The sequence below is a fragment of the Ruditapes philippinarum genome, unplaced genomic scaffold, assembly GCF_026571515.1.
Source record: "Ruditapes philippinarum isolate M1 unplaced genomic scaffold, ASM2657151v2 ctg3561_1_1_1_1, whole genome shotgun sequence".
Lineage (NCBI taxonomy): Eukaryota > Metazoa > Mollusca > Bivalvia > Venerida > Veneridae > Ruditapes > Ruditapes philippinarum.
In genome coordinates, this window is record NW_026866922.1 from 45,098 (window position 1) to 64,122 (window position 19,025).

At 31.7% G+C, this 19,025-nt stretch overlaps 1 protein-coding gene across 1 annotated transcript; it reads left to right on the forward strand.

The window, feature by feature from the left end:
- Positions 1-8,854: 8,854 nt before the first annotated feature.
- LOC132734215 (uncharacterized) lies at positions 8,855-15,220 on the forward strand. The gene is made up of 4 exons (XM_060720911.1): positions 8,855-8,992; positions 10,776-10,853; positions 12,887-13,071; positions 15,112-15,220. The coding sequence occupies exons 2-4, from the start codon at positions 10,787-10,789 to the stop codon at positions 15,184-15,186; spliced, it is 327 nt and encodes a 108-aa protein (XP_060576894.1). The 5' UTR covers positions 8,855-8,992; positions 10,776-10,786; the 3' UTR covers positions 15,187-15,220.
- The last annotated feature ends 3,805 nt before the right edge of the window (positions 15,221-19,025 follow it).

The window sequence follows — 19,025 nt, forward strand, 5'->3', positions numbered from 1 at the left end:
GGAGCTATTTGTGTTTACAATCTTTTTATGTCCATGGGCCCGGATTTTATTAATTTATCCTTTCGATTTACAGCTGAATATAAATTCGGATTCAAGAACTCCTTCTGATTTCTATTATATTGGTTTTCCCTTCGGTGATTCGCAGCATGTCATATTAATGAATGAGAACAGGAAAGCAGTACTGCTGTACAGTAATTCGAAAGCTATATATAGCTTGATGCATTGTGAAAGTCCGAAAATCTATTTATAGAAGTAGTTTTAGTCTAAACGAAATGGCCATTCGTGTCGCGCTATGGTAATAAATAATGACCTTATCAAAAAAATGTAAGTAGGCCATTTGTTATATTATAGTGTTATCATTTTGAAATTGTCTTTTCCCTAGGTTCTTTCCAGTATATAGCTCCTTTCTTTTTTACCGCCCAGATTGCTAATTGCACTTCTGACATTTTTTACCGTCAATATTTAAATCGACCGCGATTTGTAAGATGTTGATTCCATTTTGTTTGAAGGCATTCAGTTTTGTGCCGAATACTGTGACATTTTAACAACAGAAACTTTGGTCTGCAGTTTGAACATGAGGTGTAATGTTTTTTTATGAATGTAAACACAGAGGGTTTTAAAGCAATTCAACAAAATAGTATATTGATCTCCCAATAAATCAATTAACAATAGCTTTTTATATATCACCAATGTCAAGTAGCTTTTATATCTTTGACTCGCACGAACATGATGTTAGTGAATTTCCTCATACCTGCCTAAAATTCAGGTAACAGTATTCTATTATATTGATAAATACTGTATCACCATGAAACGCGTGTATAACAAACAAAAATTCCTGAATTTGGTCTTTTTGAAATTCGTTCCATTTTTTCATTCCAGAGTGTGTTCTACTTTCAGTATTGAAAGAAACCATTTTTTTTAATTTGACATGAAAAAATGCATGTAATATTACTATATTATATAATATTAGTCCCTTTTGTTACTATTTGTATATTTGTTACAATTATAATAATAAAAAACAGACTTTGATATTTTTATCATCTTATGTTACTGACTACAGTAGTGACACAAACAGTACACAGTACAGTCATGTCACATGACATTTACAAGTCTTGTAAGTCTTGTTTGTATCCGATGGAATTACTTTCCTTACCAGGTAAGCATCAGTGAAAGCATTTTTTTAAATTGAACATATGACCTTTCGAGCATAAGATAAGTATAATTATGCAAATAAAAAGGTTTACAAAACATTGAGAAAAAATGAACAATAGTACTTAATCTGAATATAACATGACCTGTGCGTAGGAATAATTTGGTAAGGTATCTAGCTGTATTAATGAGCGCATTTTTTGCGCGGAGCTTCTCAATAGCTGTATTGCAGGAACATTTGTACTTGTTTGAAGTTTTCTTATCTGATTATCTGTTTGACTTAAAGAAAGGAATTAACATGCCGCTGGCTTTTGGCATCTAGCGTGTTAATCAGTCTAAATCGAACCATTTTGATTGGTCAAATCGATAATTTCATAATTGATAAAATGCATTTTCATTGGTTTATAATTTCTTGATTAAGGGTCATTTTTTCATTGGTTTATTATTGAAACCTTTGTTAGCATTATTCTTATATTAATACAGACAGAGACAGAATTTTTTCGATATAGAATTATATATATGTATTCAGACAGTCAGAAACTTAACACGTAATGGTTTAAAATTAAACTAAAGTAAAAAATAAAGTTGTTATTTAAAAATTATTTGGATTAAGGATTTTTATATTCGAATTGCAGGTATATTATTACTTATCATGGTAGTTTCTTAAATTTATTTATTATGTTTTTGTTAATACTAGAAAACATGTTCTTTTGCATTTTATAGACTTTAACATAATATCTCCTAATATCTTATCTTTAGTTTTCATACTGTATAATGTTATATACATTAAATTTGATTCTGAATATTGTAATATACATATATATTTCTTGTTAAGCATTATGTTTTCATATCTTGGATCGTGCTTATTGATTTTGTATATTTTTCCACTTTGGTTTAAAAGCAATAAATTTACGCATTAATTAACTATAACTTTAAGTAATTTAAGTTAGTAATAAAATTTCATAACATATAAATAAGAAAATTAATACCAGTTGTAATATATCAATCTAACATTTTTGAAAGTATTTCTGTAATGTTTTTCGTTGTTACATTTTTATAACAAAAAGACGTCCATTAAACTTATTTCTATTATCTATATTGTATGTAAAGCTGAAGTATTAAATAGAGGATATTGAATGAGTGTAAGTTCAATACTGAATTTATTGCACGAGTTGAATAAAATTATATTATGCGAGCCTCTGGCGAGCATAATATTATTTTATTCAACGAGTGCAATAAATTCAGTAATGAACTTACACGAATTTATTAGTCTATTTATCACATACCAAAAATAAAGACCTTTTAAAGTGAAATAAGAGTAAGTTTACATTGACGCGCCTATAGTATAACGTTAACATTTAGCGCGTCTTTACACTATGTTTGTATAACGCTAATGACGTCACGTCAAAATATATGCACGGCCGTCCAATACCATATTTACGGAGTCGCAAAATTGTCACGGGTGTGTGATAAATATATTTATAATGGCACGTTTATTAGGATAGAATGTTAACTGCATGAAATTGCTTCACCTTTAATTGTGTTATTCTGTTAGCTATGGTTATATGTCGACCATGATCTCGGTACAATTCTCTCACTGCCAAGCAAGTGAATCTACCAATTGTTAAATAAACTTTGCTTTTCCCCAATGTTTTTATGTAGCAAGTTTAATAGTGTTAAGCCCTTACATGTATTTAATTGTGTTTTTATTTGATATTATCAAATTGAACAATTGACTTTTTCATGGAATTATTTTATAACTAGTAAAATTCATTGTTGTTTTAAAATATATTGCAAACATGAACATTCACCATCTGACTATTATACAAGTAATAAATTTGTTATTTATGAATTATTTGGTTTTAGGATTTTTAAATTTGGATTGCAGATCCCAATATCCCTTGCAAAAGCGCGTCTCATGTATCTAATCAATGTTAAATGATGGTCCATCCGCCCGCAAGTGCACACAATGCAGCTTTAGCTGTTGAGTACGGACCCCGGACAGTACGTCACCAGTCATGCCCTTAAAGAGTTAATTTTGAAGCACAAACTGGTGATAATTTACCTCCATGCAATTTCCACGGGGTATTAGCCAAAGATATGAAATTTGAGCCAAAAGTAGGTCTTTGTACGGCGGTCAGTGAGAACCTAAATGTACAGTATCTGAAACAATAATGAAAGGACTGTTGTTGTCATTCTCGTCGTCTTAATTAGCCTACTATTTTAGTGCCACTCCCCTCGGCATTAGTCAGAACATCGGCAGCTGGTCCGCAGTACAAGTTATGTTGCTTTGCGCCATCTCAAGTCTTTACATCCTCTGCGGATGCCTGTGATTTCTCAGGGAGCACGCTCCGACGGGAAGTAAAAATTAATTAGGTGCCTAGAGCTCCCAACAGCCTAGTAGGTGTTAGTACTGTGTACTCATCCAATAGAATTAGATATTGCACTTAACAATATATAATAATGATGTCTAATATTGGATACAGTAGCTTGCATCATATTAATAGCGTGTGGAATTTCATGCATGGGTATCAAATATTTTTCACAGGCGGCAGTATCAGTGTTTGGACACCCCACCCCTATCTGCCCCTGGACCCCTACTACAACCCTGAAAAAAAATCCAACACTCTAAGGCTTACTATAAGGTACCAAATACAAAACCACCGATGAAATTATATAAAAAAAAAAAATTTTCCACTATCAAAATTATAGTTATAGAAAGGTGTAAAGCCTACTTACTATATGTCCATTTGCCAAACAATGTGGAACACGGGAAATCGTCGTTTCGGCGATTATTATAACTATATATATATATAATTTTGATAGTTGAAAATTTTTTTTTATATAATTTCATCGGTGGTTTTGTATTTGGTACCTTATAGTAAGCCTTAGAGTGTTGAATTTTTTTTCAGGGTTGTAGTAGGGGTCCAGGGGCAGATAAAGGGGTGGGGTGTCCAAACACTGATACTGCCGCCTGTGGGTGAAATCCGAGAATGCTATCACAAACACATTCTATGGGAAACGCTTTAAAAAGTGTTGCGTTAGAAGTGTCTTTCAGTATATGATATTTGTATCAAAAAAATTATAAAAAAAACTTTGTAAAACATAAGACATATCCGGTATTTAAAGTCATATCCGCGAATATGAGTCATATCCGGTATTAAGTCATACCTGCACTTGTTTATTTAAATTTGAATGTTATTACGTGCAGTATTGGTAAACAACATAGATTGTTGATCTTAGACCTATATTCTACATCTACATTTATTTCTAAAGTCAACGTCGTTTAAAAGGTATTTTAATGTTGTTAAATCTGTCTACCTGCTGAGTGACCACGACAGGAACGTAAGGACATGTGTTTTCGCGACATTACCACGTGTCTATTTTAAAAACAACTAAAAATTAGATAAAAGAATTTCAAAGATAGTTGTAATTATTGCAGTTACAAATATACTTGTGTGCATTTTTGCAGTTAAAGTAAAGGTCTTTCAATTCAATTACAAATTACAAAAAACGTCTAATAGATCATGTAGCATTTACATTATAATATGATTATTATTACGATTATTTAAGAAAATAGAGTATCGAGTGCTTTCCGGTTCTGCTAAGGTACATGTACTTTACCGAATAGCAATATTGTTTATCAAAGTAATACTTGAAAACTTTATTTTTTTTAGTTTGAAAGTGTTTAAATCGATTAATTAGGTCAAAATCTTTCAGACAACATGTTTTATAAATTATAATATGATTATTATTACGATTATTTAGGAAAACAGATATATCGAGTGCTTTCCGGTCCTGTGAAGAATAGCTGGATGTATTTAACTGATTGAGATATTATGATATAGAGATGCCATTTAAACTTAAAATTTAATAATATTCTACAAACAGTGATGTGTTCAAAACAGAATCAACAAATAACTATCTCTATATTATATACACAAAAAACTACAATATATGTACACAGGCAGACCCCTAGATTTTTTTTATTTAATATCAATATCAATGCATATTATAATCTAGCTTCAGACATAATTATAAAAATGTTATCTTGTTAGTAATATTACTTTATTTCTTTTCATTCTCCATGTTTTGTTAATGCAGTCAAAAGATGTAGTTTTATCATTGTATGAGACTTTGCTACTAAATAATGTCCGCGCATAAATTACGTAAGTAAGTAATGGCATGGGTTCAAATATAGAATACATCAACAGATATGTCTTCTTCTTTTTCGGATTACATTTAAAAAATAAGGTTGATTATAAATTTCTATATTCATATATGATGAGTCTTAACGATTGTCATGATTTTTGATATTTTATTTAAGAAATATTCCAATTTAGATTTAATAGCACTACTAGCATTTACAGAAAAATTATGGTAATGGATTAATTTTGTTGATGTTTATATACAATTTTATTCAAATAAGAGTAAATTTTAATAACACCTTGATATTAAGTTCTAAGAGATTCCGTATATATCCGTTACAAACATTTCTTTTTATGAGTGCCGTAAAATTCTTCATTAAAAAAATTAGTTTTTATATCAAAAGAGTGTGTAATTAATTGCAATTGTATACAATTTGATTAAATCATCACCTTTAGGTGCTACAATATACAAGGTCTTTAATCAGCATGGATTAGCACATGTGATAAACAATACAACAACTTCTGTCCTCCACTGATGACCACATTGCTTTTCGGTACACATAATATGGTCAAAATAAAGACATAACTGAACGAAAATTTATAAGTTTTTCTTTATTTTACATAATATAACAATATAATAATAAAAAATATGGATCAATGCTTTGAATAACTTCTTTGTACTTTTTACACATCATCTTTCCAGTGATTAATCTAGAAATTCCTTACAATGCGTCGGATGACGCACATGTTTGAAAACAATGAGTCCTGTAGCAAAATCAATGAGTCATGTAGCAAAATAAATGCGTCTTTTTAAGAGCAGATCCTTGACATGATTTGCATGTTTTCATAGCAAGCGATTAAGTAATTAAAGTGCATAAAAAAGTTATTTTTGGTACTAATATTAATTGCAGGGAAAACAATTTTTATTGGCTGCTCAAAAATCTAATTTGCATAATTTATATTTTCTTACTACTTATGTCTAATACTGTGCATTATCCATTTTAATTGTTCGTAATTTGCACAAAATGTCCCTCTCACACTGTATACATACTGACGACTTTTATTGCTCCTTGTATGCCTCTGTGTAGAAAGCATACACAGACAGATCTTTTGATCATGAAAAAAAGTCATGCACAATGTTACCCTGATTGGTTAATCACCCTGTCAAATATTCTGATGACGTAATAGACATCTTTTTTTTTTACACTCCGCGTGAACTTGAGTGGCCTTAGGGGAAATCATTGCACACCTGTCAGATTATACTGTAACTTACAGCATTTCTTAAAATAGCAACACTTTTTTTCAGTTACCGATAATTATTTAAAATATTAAGTAGATTAATGATTTTTTGTTTGCTTTATTGGATTAAATTTACGGTAGTAGAAATGCAGTACTGTAGTAGGTGGGAAAGGGATAAGGTAAGTAGATAACTTGGAAAAATGCTATAGGAAATGGATAAACTCAAGAATATGCGTAATTACAGGTAAATGGGTAACCTGTTGCTGTTGGTAACCAGTTTTGTCCTGGATGACTAAATAACATACAATATAAGTTCTGGGACAGATTTTAGATGCGGCCTTTGGCCATTTGCTTGACGATTTTCCTGTGCCCTTCTCATTTTTTAGCGCCAATGTCTGCATATTTCACCATTGTAGGCGAAATCGCCTCTTATGCCAAAATGGACGCTCTGATTGGCTAATGCCGATTAATGGGCGGTTACCCGATCACAAGCAACAACTGCTTTGGGGAATTTAACGAGTTTCAAGCAAATGGGGGATTAGGTCTTTGCACCTGTTATCATCGGGGAAATTAAATTATTTCAACTGAAGAAATTGAAATGAAATTAAAGTAATCAATCGGGTACAGTAAGAAATCTCACAAATCGTGATATGTTTTGGATTATAAACTTCCTGATTTGCATTCGCGTCCAGATTGAACCGACATATTTTTTGGAAACTGTGCCGTCTTTTTTTATTTTTTATGCCGTATTTTACGCAAGACGCACATCTAGATTAAATCACTGTCTTTATGCTGTGCTTTCACACAACCTATAAATTATAGAATTATGATACAAAGAAATATGTAGAGCAGATTGAAAAAACGCCCCTAATAATCATAATATTTTTAAATAAAATAAGTTCACACTAATAAATCAATTTTCAACACCCCTTTCCGCAATAATTAATTTATGAATGGGGATTAGGTTTTTGTGAATTATAATAAATATGTCGAAAGGTTGGGGTCCTTATTCGGTTAAAAATTTTTAAGGGTTTGTAACTTTTAGCCAAATTACCGGGAAGGGCAATTTTCAATTTATTTTGGGTAGGGCAACTTGAAAATCGCGCTAATTAAACATAAAATATTTATAAAAACGTCATGATATTTTACAGATTCTTCACCTAATAAATAGATTTTGAAAAACACTTTCAAACTAAAAAATTACAGTTTTCATGTATTACTTGGATAAACAAAAATATTGCTATTCCGGTTAATGGACATGTATCTTTTTAGCAGGACCGGAAAGCAACATCCGATATATCTATTTTCTTTAAATTACTCGTAACTAATGTAATTATCAATATATATTTATAAAAACATGTTGTCTGAAGCAGATTTTGATCTAATAAATTGATTAGTTAACACTTTCAAAACAATAAAATAAAAGTTTTCATGTATTACTTTGATAAACAATATTTTGCTATTGCGGTAATGTACATGTAACTTAGCAGGACCCCGGCAAAGCACTCACGATATATGTATTTTCCTTAAATACTCGTAATAATAATTAAAATATATTTATTAAAATGACTTCATAAAAACAGATTTTGATTTCTAATAAATCGATTGGGTAAAACACTTTTCAAACCAATTAAAATAAACAATGTTTTCATGTATTACTTTTTGATAAAAAGGTATTGCTATTTGCCTGCGTAATGTACATGTATCTTAGCAGGACCGGAAAGCACTCGCATATACTCTATTTTCCCTAAAATTACTCGTACATAATTATCAATATATATTATAAAAATAACTTGTCTGAAAGATTTTGATCTAATAAATCGATTGGTAACACTTTCAAACCGATAAAATAAAGCTTTCATATGTTTTTATGAGAAATTTGAGTGCTTTCCGGTATTTCGGTGCTATCCGGTGCTTTCCGGTTTTTCTATGCACGGGAAATCGTCGTTTCGGCGATTATTATAACTATATATATATATAATTTTGATAGTTGAAAATTTTTTTTTTATATAATTTCATCGGTGGTTTTGTATTTGGTACCTTATAGTAAGCCTTAGAGTGTTGAATTTTTTTTCAGGGTTGTAGTAGGGGTCCAGGGGCAGATAGGGGTGGGGTGTCCAAACACTGATACTGCCGCCTGTGGGTGAAATCCGAGAATGCTATCACAAACACATTCTATGGGAAACGCTTTAAAAAGTGTTGCGTTAGAAGTGTCTTTCAGTATATGATATTTGTATCAAAAAAATTATAAAACAAACTTTGTAAAACATAAGTCATATCCGGTATTTAAAGTCATATCCGCGAATATGAGTCATATCCGGTATTAAGTCATACCTGCACTTGTTTATTTAAATTTGAATGTTATTACGTGCAGTATTGGTAAACAACATAGATTGTTGATCTTAGACCTATATTCTACATCTACATTTATTTCTAAAGTCAACGTCGTTTAAAAGGTATTTTAATGTTGTTAAATCTGTCTACCTGCTGAGTGACCACGACAGGAACGTAAGGACATGTGTTTTCGCGACATTACCACGTGTCTATTTTAAAAACAACTAAAAATTAGATAAAAGAATTTCAAAGATAGTTGTAATTATTGCAGTTACAATATACTTGTGTGCATTTTTGCAGTTAAAGTAAAGGTCTTTCAATTTACAAATTACAAAAACGTCTAATAGATCATGTAGCATTTACAAATTGAACCTATAAAGGGAAAGTTTTATTCAAAATTAGTTTGTGAAAAATGGGATAGAATGCTGAAGATTGCATACATGTGATTGTCTATTATTCTTACCAAAACATCTATGGTCCCATTTTCATAACCTTACCAGTCTTTCAAGCCATTCATTAATAAGATATGATCCTTTATTTTGGCAGCAGCATATATTTATTCTGAATCTGTGTCTAAAAATGATATAGTTCTGGCTTCCAAAACTTTATAAAATATAAGCCGCTATTTAACATTTTTGTTTTTCATCTGATGCGGCATTAAAGTTTTGTATTAGACCCGTTATGAAACCTAACCAGAATAACATAAGTTGATTTAACCTTATTTTTCACTATCAAATACACTTGACCCAATCAATTCTTGTGCATTTTACGATAAAACAATTATTTTAACATTGTTCTATACCAATTAAAGTATCAAAATATTAATACCGTTATTAAAATTGCCTATTTATCTGTAAAACATCAATTACGCTGACTACAGTCGGCCATGACATTTAGGTGTCACGCGAGACCTCGTATGACGTTATTCGCTGGAACCGATTAGAATATAGTCGTGTACTATATTAAGAACATCTTTGTTGACATGATTTCAATATTTTTATTCAAGATTTTTAATACTTAAATAAGATTTTTATTGAATACAAAAATCAGTAAATCACCTTTTTCAATATCTTTAGAAAAATAATTTATAAAAATATTGGAAGCATATGGGTTCGTAAAGGTCAATCTCGTAATCACGTGATCAAACATTTTGGCAATATGGCGGCCAAGTGCCATAATTTTAACCTGTCTGAAACTATTACATAGTTTATGTTAGTAATAAGATTTTTATTTGTCCAACCTTGGCTTATCAATAGATTTTATATAGTTTTATCAAGGTATGCTTCACTTTACTTCGTGGCATGTTCGATGAATGAATACGAGCGTGTCAGATCAGTGTTTTTTTTCTTTATATAACTACTACCCTAAAACGGTACCATTCCCAATAGAAAATAGACATTAAAATTCCCAATTTCCAATGTTAAATTCCCAAAATGACTGTTCAAAATGCCCACAAGGCAAAGTGATTTTTCTAAAATCATTTAAATCCAACATATTCATATAAATCACCACTCAATAGTTCTATCTAGACAGTTATTCATGATGTCTAATCTCATTTGTAGCTGAAAAAATGCATTAAAAAATTTCCCAATTTTAGTCAAAATAACGCATTTTTCCCCAATCAGTCTGGTACCGGCACCATTCCCAAAGTAGAGCAAAAAAAAACGCTGCAGATTCCTGGCCAATTATTGGTGGACTTTTCCTACTGGGTTGTCTTCAGCGTTCATGTCATGTTATAGTATATAAACGGGTACGCTGAAGACCTTAAGCTAAAAATGATATAATGGTCTCATTGGCCTCCCATGGATCAAAATAGTAAGTATCACAAAATGATTTTATATAGTATATATTTAGTACTGTTGTTGAGTTTTGTTTAGTATTAAGTTCCCATTTTATCTTTTGCAGAGAAATAAATTATGTCATCCAGTTCAGGAGAAGAAGTTGAAGTGGAAGTAGAAAATCATGTGGAAGGTGCAGGACATGGTATAAACAGGCTTTTTTTCCTTATATAACGACAGGGCCCTCAATCCAATTTGGGGGAAGCGGGTCGCTACCCTCAGCAGGGGGAATTTTAGTGTATGGGGGGAATTTTTCTCTTTTCTTTTATTATCAAATACACTTATTTAAATATCAGCTGTTTTTTATTTACATGTAAAAAATCCATAATAGGTAACACTAAACTGTTCAGAAGTGATTGATAAGATTTGAAGAAAAGTTTTTAACACCTTACACCATCAAATCTTTATGCTGCTTACCTTTCTTTATGATTCCCCCTACATGGACCTAAAGTAAATTCTATTCATACACTACATTTCTAGTGTTCTAACACACCTTTTAATAAGACAAAGCTTCCTTTTCTTGACTTTGTAAAACATTCGTAAAAATCGGCCTCGCGAAAATATGTGACAAATGAAAATTTGTTTGTTTTCTGTTTACACATCCACAATTCTAGTTGTTTCTGATGTAAATTATATAAAATTAAATTGATTGTTTATTATAAGATCGTTGTTCATCAGTTATTTAATAAAGTATCATGAAAACAAAACTTACAAGTTTGTAATTCACGGCAAAATTTACCGTGGTTGATGTAACATTTTGAAGACAAAAAAATGATTTCATGAATAAATAATTTGAAATCAAATTGTTGATGGGAATTGCGATTTTCTTCTGCATATTTCTGTTGAAATTTTAGCATTTTTACAGGATGAAAGGCCAATATGTGACGGTAGATTTTGGGGAAAAAAACAAACGGAAACATGCAGACATGTACTGTACGATATTCCTCTTACAAAATAGACGTCAAATAGATGGATTTTAATTTTCAAAAACAACATTAGTTTAAATTTTTCTCTTTAACACTTTATATGTTTCGAGGGGGAATTTTTACCTCTGTTAGGGGGAAAAAAACATACTATTTTGGTGGGGGACTGCGGCCGAATATCGGCCGCAGATTTGGTTGATCGAGGGCCCTGAACGAGGACCGATATAAGGCCCCTTCTCAATTCAAAATCGCACTTTATTTTTCACAAAGCAGCGGGAAAAAAATATTGGGACTTTGTCTTCAAAATACACTGTTTACATTCCGGTTAACTTGATTTATACCGATTGCAATAACACAGAAATAGTTTTAATCAAGTTAATTGTTTTTTGCACATGTTCACCGGGTTAAAGTACCGACTTGAAGCAGATTTTACACAGGTCAGAAATTATAATCAACCATTTCCAGTTTCAAAATGTCATGAAGTGCCAAGTACTTTGTCATTTTTTTCACAATTTTATGACATATCATGCTTTTTTCACCAAATGAACAGGCCCAGGACCCTTCACAATTTTGACAAAAATGCCCTGATAAAACTTGGTTCTTTTAGATTGCTAAAAAAATCACTACAGTGTCTGCCAATCCAAACTTATGAAATTTTCAAGATTGACTGGATATTTCACAAGATTGACTGGATATTTCAGCTGTTTAGTCAGTTGTGTAAAAACCTATGATCTATTTAGAAAGATTACTTTTAAGCCTTTATTTATGCAAAGATTTCAGAAGTTTCATAGATGTCTTTTATATTACAATGTTTTCAGATATCGCAATATACTGAAGCTATAAACTGTCAATAAAAACATAAAACTCTATTGAAAATAGAGGTGAAGTCATTCTGTATTAGCTTGACTTCAAATGGCATTTACATAAAAATGCTTAAACTTCTTCATTTTAATACAATGCCTTCAAGAAGGGCCTCTGACATGCCATATATTGCTATAATTCTCAAGATAGTAAGCTTTAATCTGTACCAGTGTAACTGTGTGACAGTGAATGATTTGATGTATGCAGATTTCTTTAAAAGAAAATTTATGCCTTTAGATAGTCATTAAAAACTCCTGACAATTATAAAGAGAAACTTCTGTCTCTTACAATGGCCATGAAAAGTCCCTTGAATTTCTAACCTGTAATTTCTTTACAAGGCGTAAAGTGAAGTATATTTTCTTACATTGCACCAAGATCGGTTACTTCATTACAGGAAAGGGTTTCAACTGGCATGGTGAAGATATCAGGAATTTAGCAAGGCAGATCGTATCAAAAATCTCTCCGGACGAGAGTATTGCCCCATTTGACTCAATCGATATTAACTGGACCGACATTGGCGAGGCGCTTGGATTGGAAGGTGAATTATGTCGGAGAAAATGGAGTGCTCTCTGCAATTCAGTAAGTTATTAAATTGCCAGAGGAGTTGTAATGATATTCCACAAGTTGAATTTTGTAACTGTTACATTTTTGTGCCCCCACGTTAGTGGCGGGCATTTAGATTTACCCTTGCCCTTCCGTCCGTCCGTCCGTTCACTTTTGTGTCGCACGTAACTCAAAAAGTATTTGACCTAGAGTCATGAAACTTTACAGGAATGTTGATCAGCATGTGTAGTTGTGCACCTGGGTATTTTCGGCTGGACATTTTTAGTATTTTCAGAGTTATTGTCCTTGACTTAGTAAAATTTTGCAATTTTCAACTTGTGTCGCATGTAACTCAAAAAGTATTTGACCTAGAGTCATGAAACTTTACAGGAATGTTGATCAGCATGTGTAGTTGTGCACCTGGGTATTTTCGTCTGGATATTTTTAGTATTTTTAGAGTTATTGCCCTTGAGTTAGTAAAATTTGGCAATTTTCAACTTGTGTCGCACGTAACTCAAAAGTATTTGACCTAGAGTCATGAAACTTTACAGGAATGTTGATCAGCATGTGTAGTTGTGCACCTGGGTATTTTCGTGTGGATATTCTTAGTATTTTCAGAGTAATTGCCCTTGAGTTAGTAAAATTTGGCAATTTTCAACTTGTGTCGCACGTAACTCAAAAGTATTTGACCTAGAGTCATGAAACTTTACAGGAATGTTGATCAGCATGTATAGTTGTGCACCTGGGTATTTTCGTCTGGATATTTTTAGTATTTTCAGAGTTATTGCCCTTGAGTTAGTAAAATTTGGCAATTTTCAACATGTGTCGCACATAACTCAAAAAGTATTTGACCTAGAGTCATGAAACTTTACAGGAATGTTGATCAGCATGTGTAGTTGTGCACCTGGGTATTTTCGTCTGGAAATTTTTAGTATTTTCAGAGTTATTGCCCTTGAGTTAGTAAAATTTGGCAAATTTCAACATGTGTCGCAGGTAACTCAAAAAGTATTTGATCTAGAGTCATGTAACTTTACAGGAATATTGATCAGCATGTGCAGTTGTGTACCAGGTATTTTCGTCTGGATTTATGTAGTATTTTTAGAGTTATTGCCCTTCACTTAGAAAATTTTTGCAATTTTCAACTTAAGTCGCAAGTTTCTCAAAAAGGGTTTGACATAGTCATTAAACCTTATGGGCAGGTTGCTCAGCATATTTTAGATTTGCACCTGGGGTTTCGCTTGTGGATTTATCCAGTATTTGTAGAGTTATTTCCCTTGACTTAGTAAAAAGATTGACAGAACAGTGGCGCGGTGGGGGCACCCGTGTCCTATGGACACATTTCTAGTGTTCACTAAGTTATACCTGATAATTGTTTGTAGAACTTGGCAATAATCTTGGGGTAAATTTTTCTCTGACTTAATCAAAAGATAATTCATAGTTTTGGTTAGAAAATTAGTTAAATGCTGTTTTTAGCTCACCTGTCACAAAGTGGCATGGTGAGCTTTGTAATTGCTTTTCTTGAGCCGTCCGTCTGTAAACTTAAACTTAAAACGACATCTCAAAAACTGCCAAACCGATTTCATCCAAACTTCACAGGAATGTTCCTTTGGCAGTCAACTTTAAATATTGTTCAAAAAATTTAATTCCATGCAGAACACTGGTTGCCATGGAAACCGAAAGAAAAAACTTAAAAAATCGTCTTTAAAAAATGTGAAAGAGCTAGAGTTTAAATATTTGGCATGAAACATTGTCAAGTCAGTGTCCACCAAGTTTGTTCAAATAAAAGGCTAGGGGTCAAAATTGGTCCAGGGGTCATTGATTTTCCTTATTTGTATATAGTAAAAACTTTAAAAGTCTTCTTTTAAAAAACCCAAATAGGTAGAGCTTAGATATTAAGCATGAAACATCTTCTAGTGAGTGTCTACCAATTTTGTTCAAATTAAAGCCCTGGGGTCAACTTATATAGATATTAACTATCATCAGGAAGAAATTTGTAATAATCTACTACTACGAAATCCTAATGCACAAAACTATGTACTATGCATGTAATTTTTTATTCAAATTTTGTCTCCTTAGGTCCGGACTTACCGCACTCTACCAGAAATAGCTGTGGATATTTTGTCCCAAAATTCTGTAAGTAATCCTATTTGAGCCGTGTCATGACAAAACCAAAATAATGGGTTTGTGACCAGCATGGATCCAGACCAGCCTGCGTGTCCGCGCAGTCTGATCAGGATCCATGCTGTTCACTATCAGTTTCTCTACTTGTTATAGGGTTTGTAAGCAAACAGCATGGATCCTGATCAGACTGCGGGTATGCGCAGGCTGGTCTGGATCCATGCTGGTCGCAAATGCATTACGTTGGTTTTGTCATGACACGGCTCATTTTATTCTTATGGGCCTGGGTATATAGTAATTGAACCATTCGTCTCTCTGTCCACATTACGGAATAGGGAAAGGGAGCCATCTAACTGTTAAACAGAACAAAAGAGAACAATAGCGTCTGTGAAAGTAGAAAGAGGGGCCAAATATCCTCTATTAAACAAAAGGAAATAACAATATAAATGGCCCTTTATCCTAATTTGGTTGCACATCTGTTTGTACGAGATTAACCTAGACCAGCAAGTTGAATTTATCTTAAGTTCTACCATAACCAATTGCTTCATAATTTACACACTTTCTAATCAACACCGCCTACAAGTATGTTATTTCTAAGATGATAATAGATTTCTTGATAATTATAAGTTACATTTTTTTGTAGCTTTTAAATTTATTCTCAGTGTTGTATCTAGGCCATGTAATTCATGCATATTTTTTGCAAATCTTGCATTCAAATCCAATGAGTTGCCAAGTAGGACATTCGACAATCTTTTCAGCTAAATTCAGTTTATCTTCATCGTATCTTGTCTCTTGAACGCTTCCGCCATGTTTGTCTCCACTGGTGGTAATGACTAAAATATGTACTAAATCAGTGTAGCAGCCAGTCAGGTCATCATGCGTGTGTATTGACAGTTAACTTTCGCACACTTCTAGTATTCGTCAATATTTTTATTTTATTTTTGTTGTTGAGTAGATAATTGCTGTCAAAAATGCCTAAACGTTAACGTATAATAAATTATTTTCGGTACATCATATTGTTAAGTAAATGCATCAGGGCCAAAAAACCCTTCTTTGTAGAGGCCGAATATAGGCTGCTTCCCCAAACAAACTAGCCTCTTTTTTTCCCCAGTTTGGTCCTTAAAATTCCCCAGTCTTTAAATTTCCCATAGAATTTAGAAGAAATTTAAATGATGGTGTTGAATTCAGGTCTTTTACTGCCTTATTAGTATTTCCCACTGCTTTTTAGCTCGACTATTCGAAGAATATGAGAGCTATTGTAGTCGCCCCGGCGTCAGCGTCCGCGTCGGCGTCTGCGTTGGTTAAAGTTTTTTGTAAAGTCAAATATCTCAATTATTGCTTGAGATATTCAATTGAAACTTACAATACTTATTTATAGTAACAAGGTACATCAGATTGACAAGTTGGATAACTCTATCTACAATATTGCCAGAATTATGCCCCTTTTTAACTTAGAAATTTTGGTTAAAGTTTTTTATAAAGACAAATATCTCAATTATTGTTTGAGATATTCAATTGAAACTTAAAATACTTATTAATAGTAATAAGGTACATCAGATTGACAAGTTGGATAACTCTGCCTACAATATTGACAGAATTATACCCCTTTTTAACTTAGAAATTTTGGTTAAAGTTTTTGTAAAGACAAATATCTCAATTATTGCTTGAGATATTCAATTGAAACTTACAATACTTATTTATAGTAACAAGGTTCATCAGATTGACAAATTGGATAACTCTGCGTACAATACTGACAGAATTATGCCCCTTTGAAACTTAGAAATTTTGGGTAAAGTTTTTTTGTAAACTCAAATATCTCAATTATTGCTTGAGATATTCATTTGAAATTTACAATACTTTTTTATAGTAACAATGTACATCATTTTGCTAAATTGCATATCTCTGTCTGCAATATTTGCAGAATTATTTGCCCCTTTGAAACTTAGAGATTTTGGTTAAAGGTTAAAGGTCTTCAAAGATATTTACTTGAAACTTTACACATGTACTTAGGGTTATAATTTGAGGGTCATAATTGTATGTCATTGACCAAGTTCCATAACTCTATCTTGCATTAAGGCTGATTCATATCCCTTTTCTACTTAGTCTCTTGGTTAATGTTTACATGCAAGTTTTACATATCTCAATAACTATTAAAGATATTTATTTAAAACTTCACATATGCATTTAGGGTCAGAATTGTAGGTCACTGAACAAAGATCCATAATTCTATCTTGCATTTAGGCTGATTTTTTTCCTTTTTTCAACTTAAAAAAATTCATGGTAAAGTTTTGCTTGTAAGCTGTTATCTCCATAACTACTGAAGGGTTTGTGCCTTTTTTGGGACAATTTTATGCATTCGTAATAATAAAGCAGTGATTTACTTGATAAAACATCTTAATAACAAGCCTTTGTACCTTTTCTGTCAATTTTATGTATTCATAGGTAATTAGTGTCATTATACTCAATAAAAAACCCTTGTGACATTACCTTCCGAATAGTCAAGCCAATTCTGTATAATTAGACTCTCTCTAAGACCTATAACATGAATTTATAAAAAAAAATTAGCCCTTTTGTGAACTTAAAAAATTTAACATTATCAAGGCTCTTTTACTATCAAGCAATTAGAATAGTCGAGCGTGCTGTCCTACCGACAGCTCTTGTTTCTTTTCTATTTGGAAGAACTTTTAAAAGTTTTTGTTAAATTTGAGACCCCTTTTCCCAAAGTATGCCAAAATCACGCATATTTTCCCCAAGAAAAAAGGCTGAGGCCCCTTCCCCAAAAATGGTGTTTTGGCCCTGTGCATGTTGCCCATATTTTTTTTCAAAAACCCCCCCAAATTTTTTCGGGGTTTAGTGGGGGGATGAAAATTTTAAAAAATTCCCTAGATACAACACTGATTGTTAAAAAATTTTAAGGGGTATTGTTAGTATGTTTAAATGTTGCATTACAAAAATTTGGGAGATAAAAGTTGAAAAAAATGTGAAAGCAAAAAGGCATCTTCAATTTTTGTACTAAAAAATTTAAGAAAAATTTTTGGGTTGAATTTGTTAAAAAATTATTTCTTTTTTTTGGGAAAATTTTTAAACTTTAAAATTTCTTTTTTAAATTGGGATTTGTTTTTAAATTTAAAAAAAATTTTTTTGATTTGAGGGAAAAATTTAAATTTTTAAACCTTTAATATAAAAATTTTAAATTTCTTTATTTTGGTTTGAAATAATGAAATTTTAGGGGAAATATGTTTAATTTGAATAAAATAATGAATAAACTATGTATAAGGAGCTGCATTTCCTATTATGGGTTAGGTAAAGATTTTTTAATGACACTATATATTCATATTGTAACCACCTTTAGTGTGTAGCGTTCAAAACATAACATATTTACTTTAAATGAAGTTGAAACATGTTGATTTTATACAAACAAAGAGATTATGTCACAATTATTAATATTTTAAAAATCAAATTTGACCATTGTATATCTTTAATATACTTGTTTTAGTAATAACCCTTGACGCACAATATTATTTTGGTACTTTTGTGTTTGAGGTAAAAGTAGAACCCCTAATGGGACCAGTAATTTTCATAAATGATAATAATGCTAAATGTAAAAATTGTTGGATTTCAGTCATTTTGGTGCTGAAAAAACATTTTTTTATACTGCCAAGTTGAACTTTTATGTGAATATTTAGAAATTTCACTTGGTCGATAACTGTTTAAGTATTTTGGTGTCAGTGTCACAGTTCCTACCTTGAACAAGTGCAGTAAAACTATACCTGTAAATGAATTATTTAAAATTCCTGTTTAGTTCCTTTATAAACTTGTAAAATGTTAGTTCACTAAACATCCACATAACCATGTAATAACTAAGTTCAGTT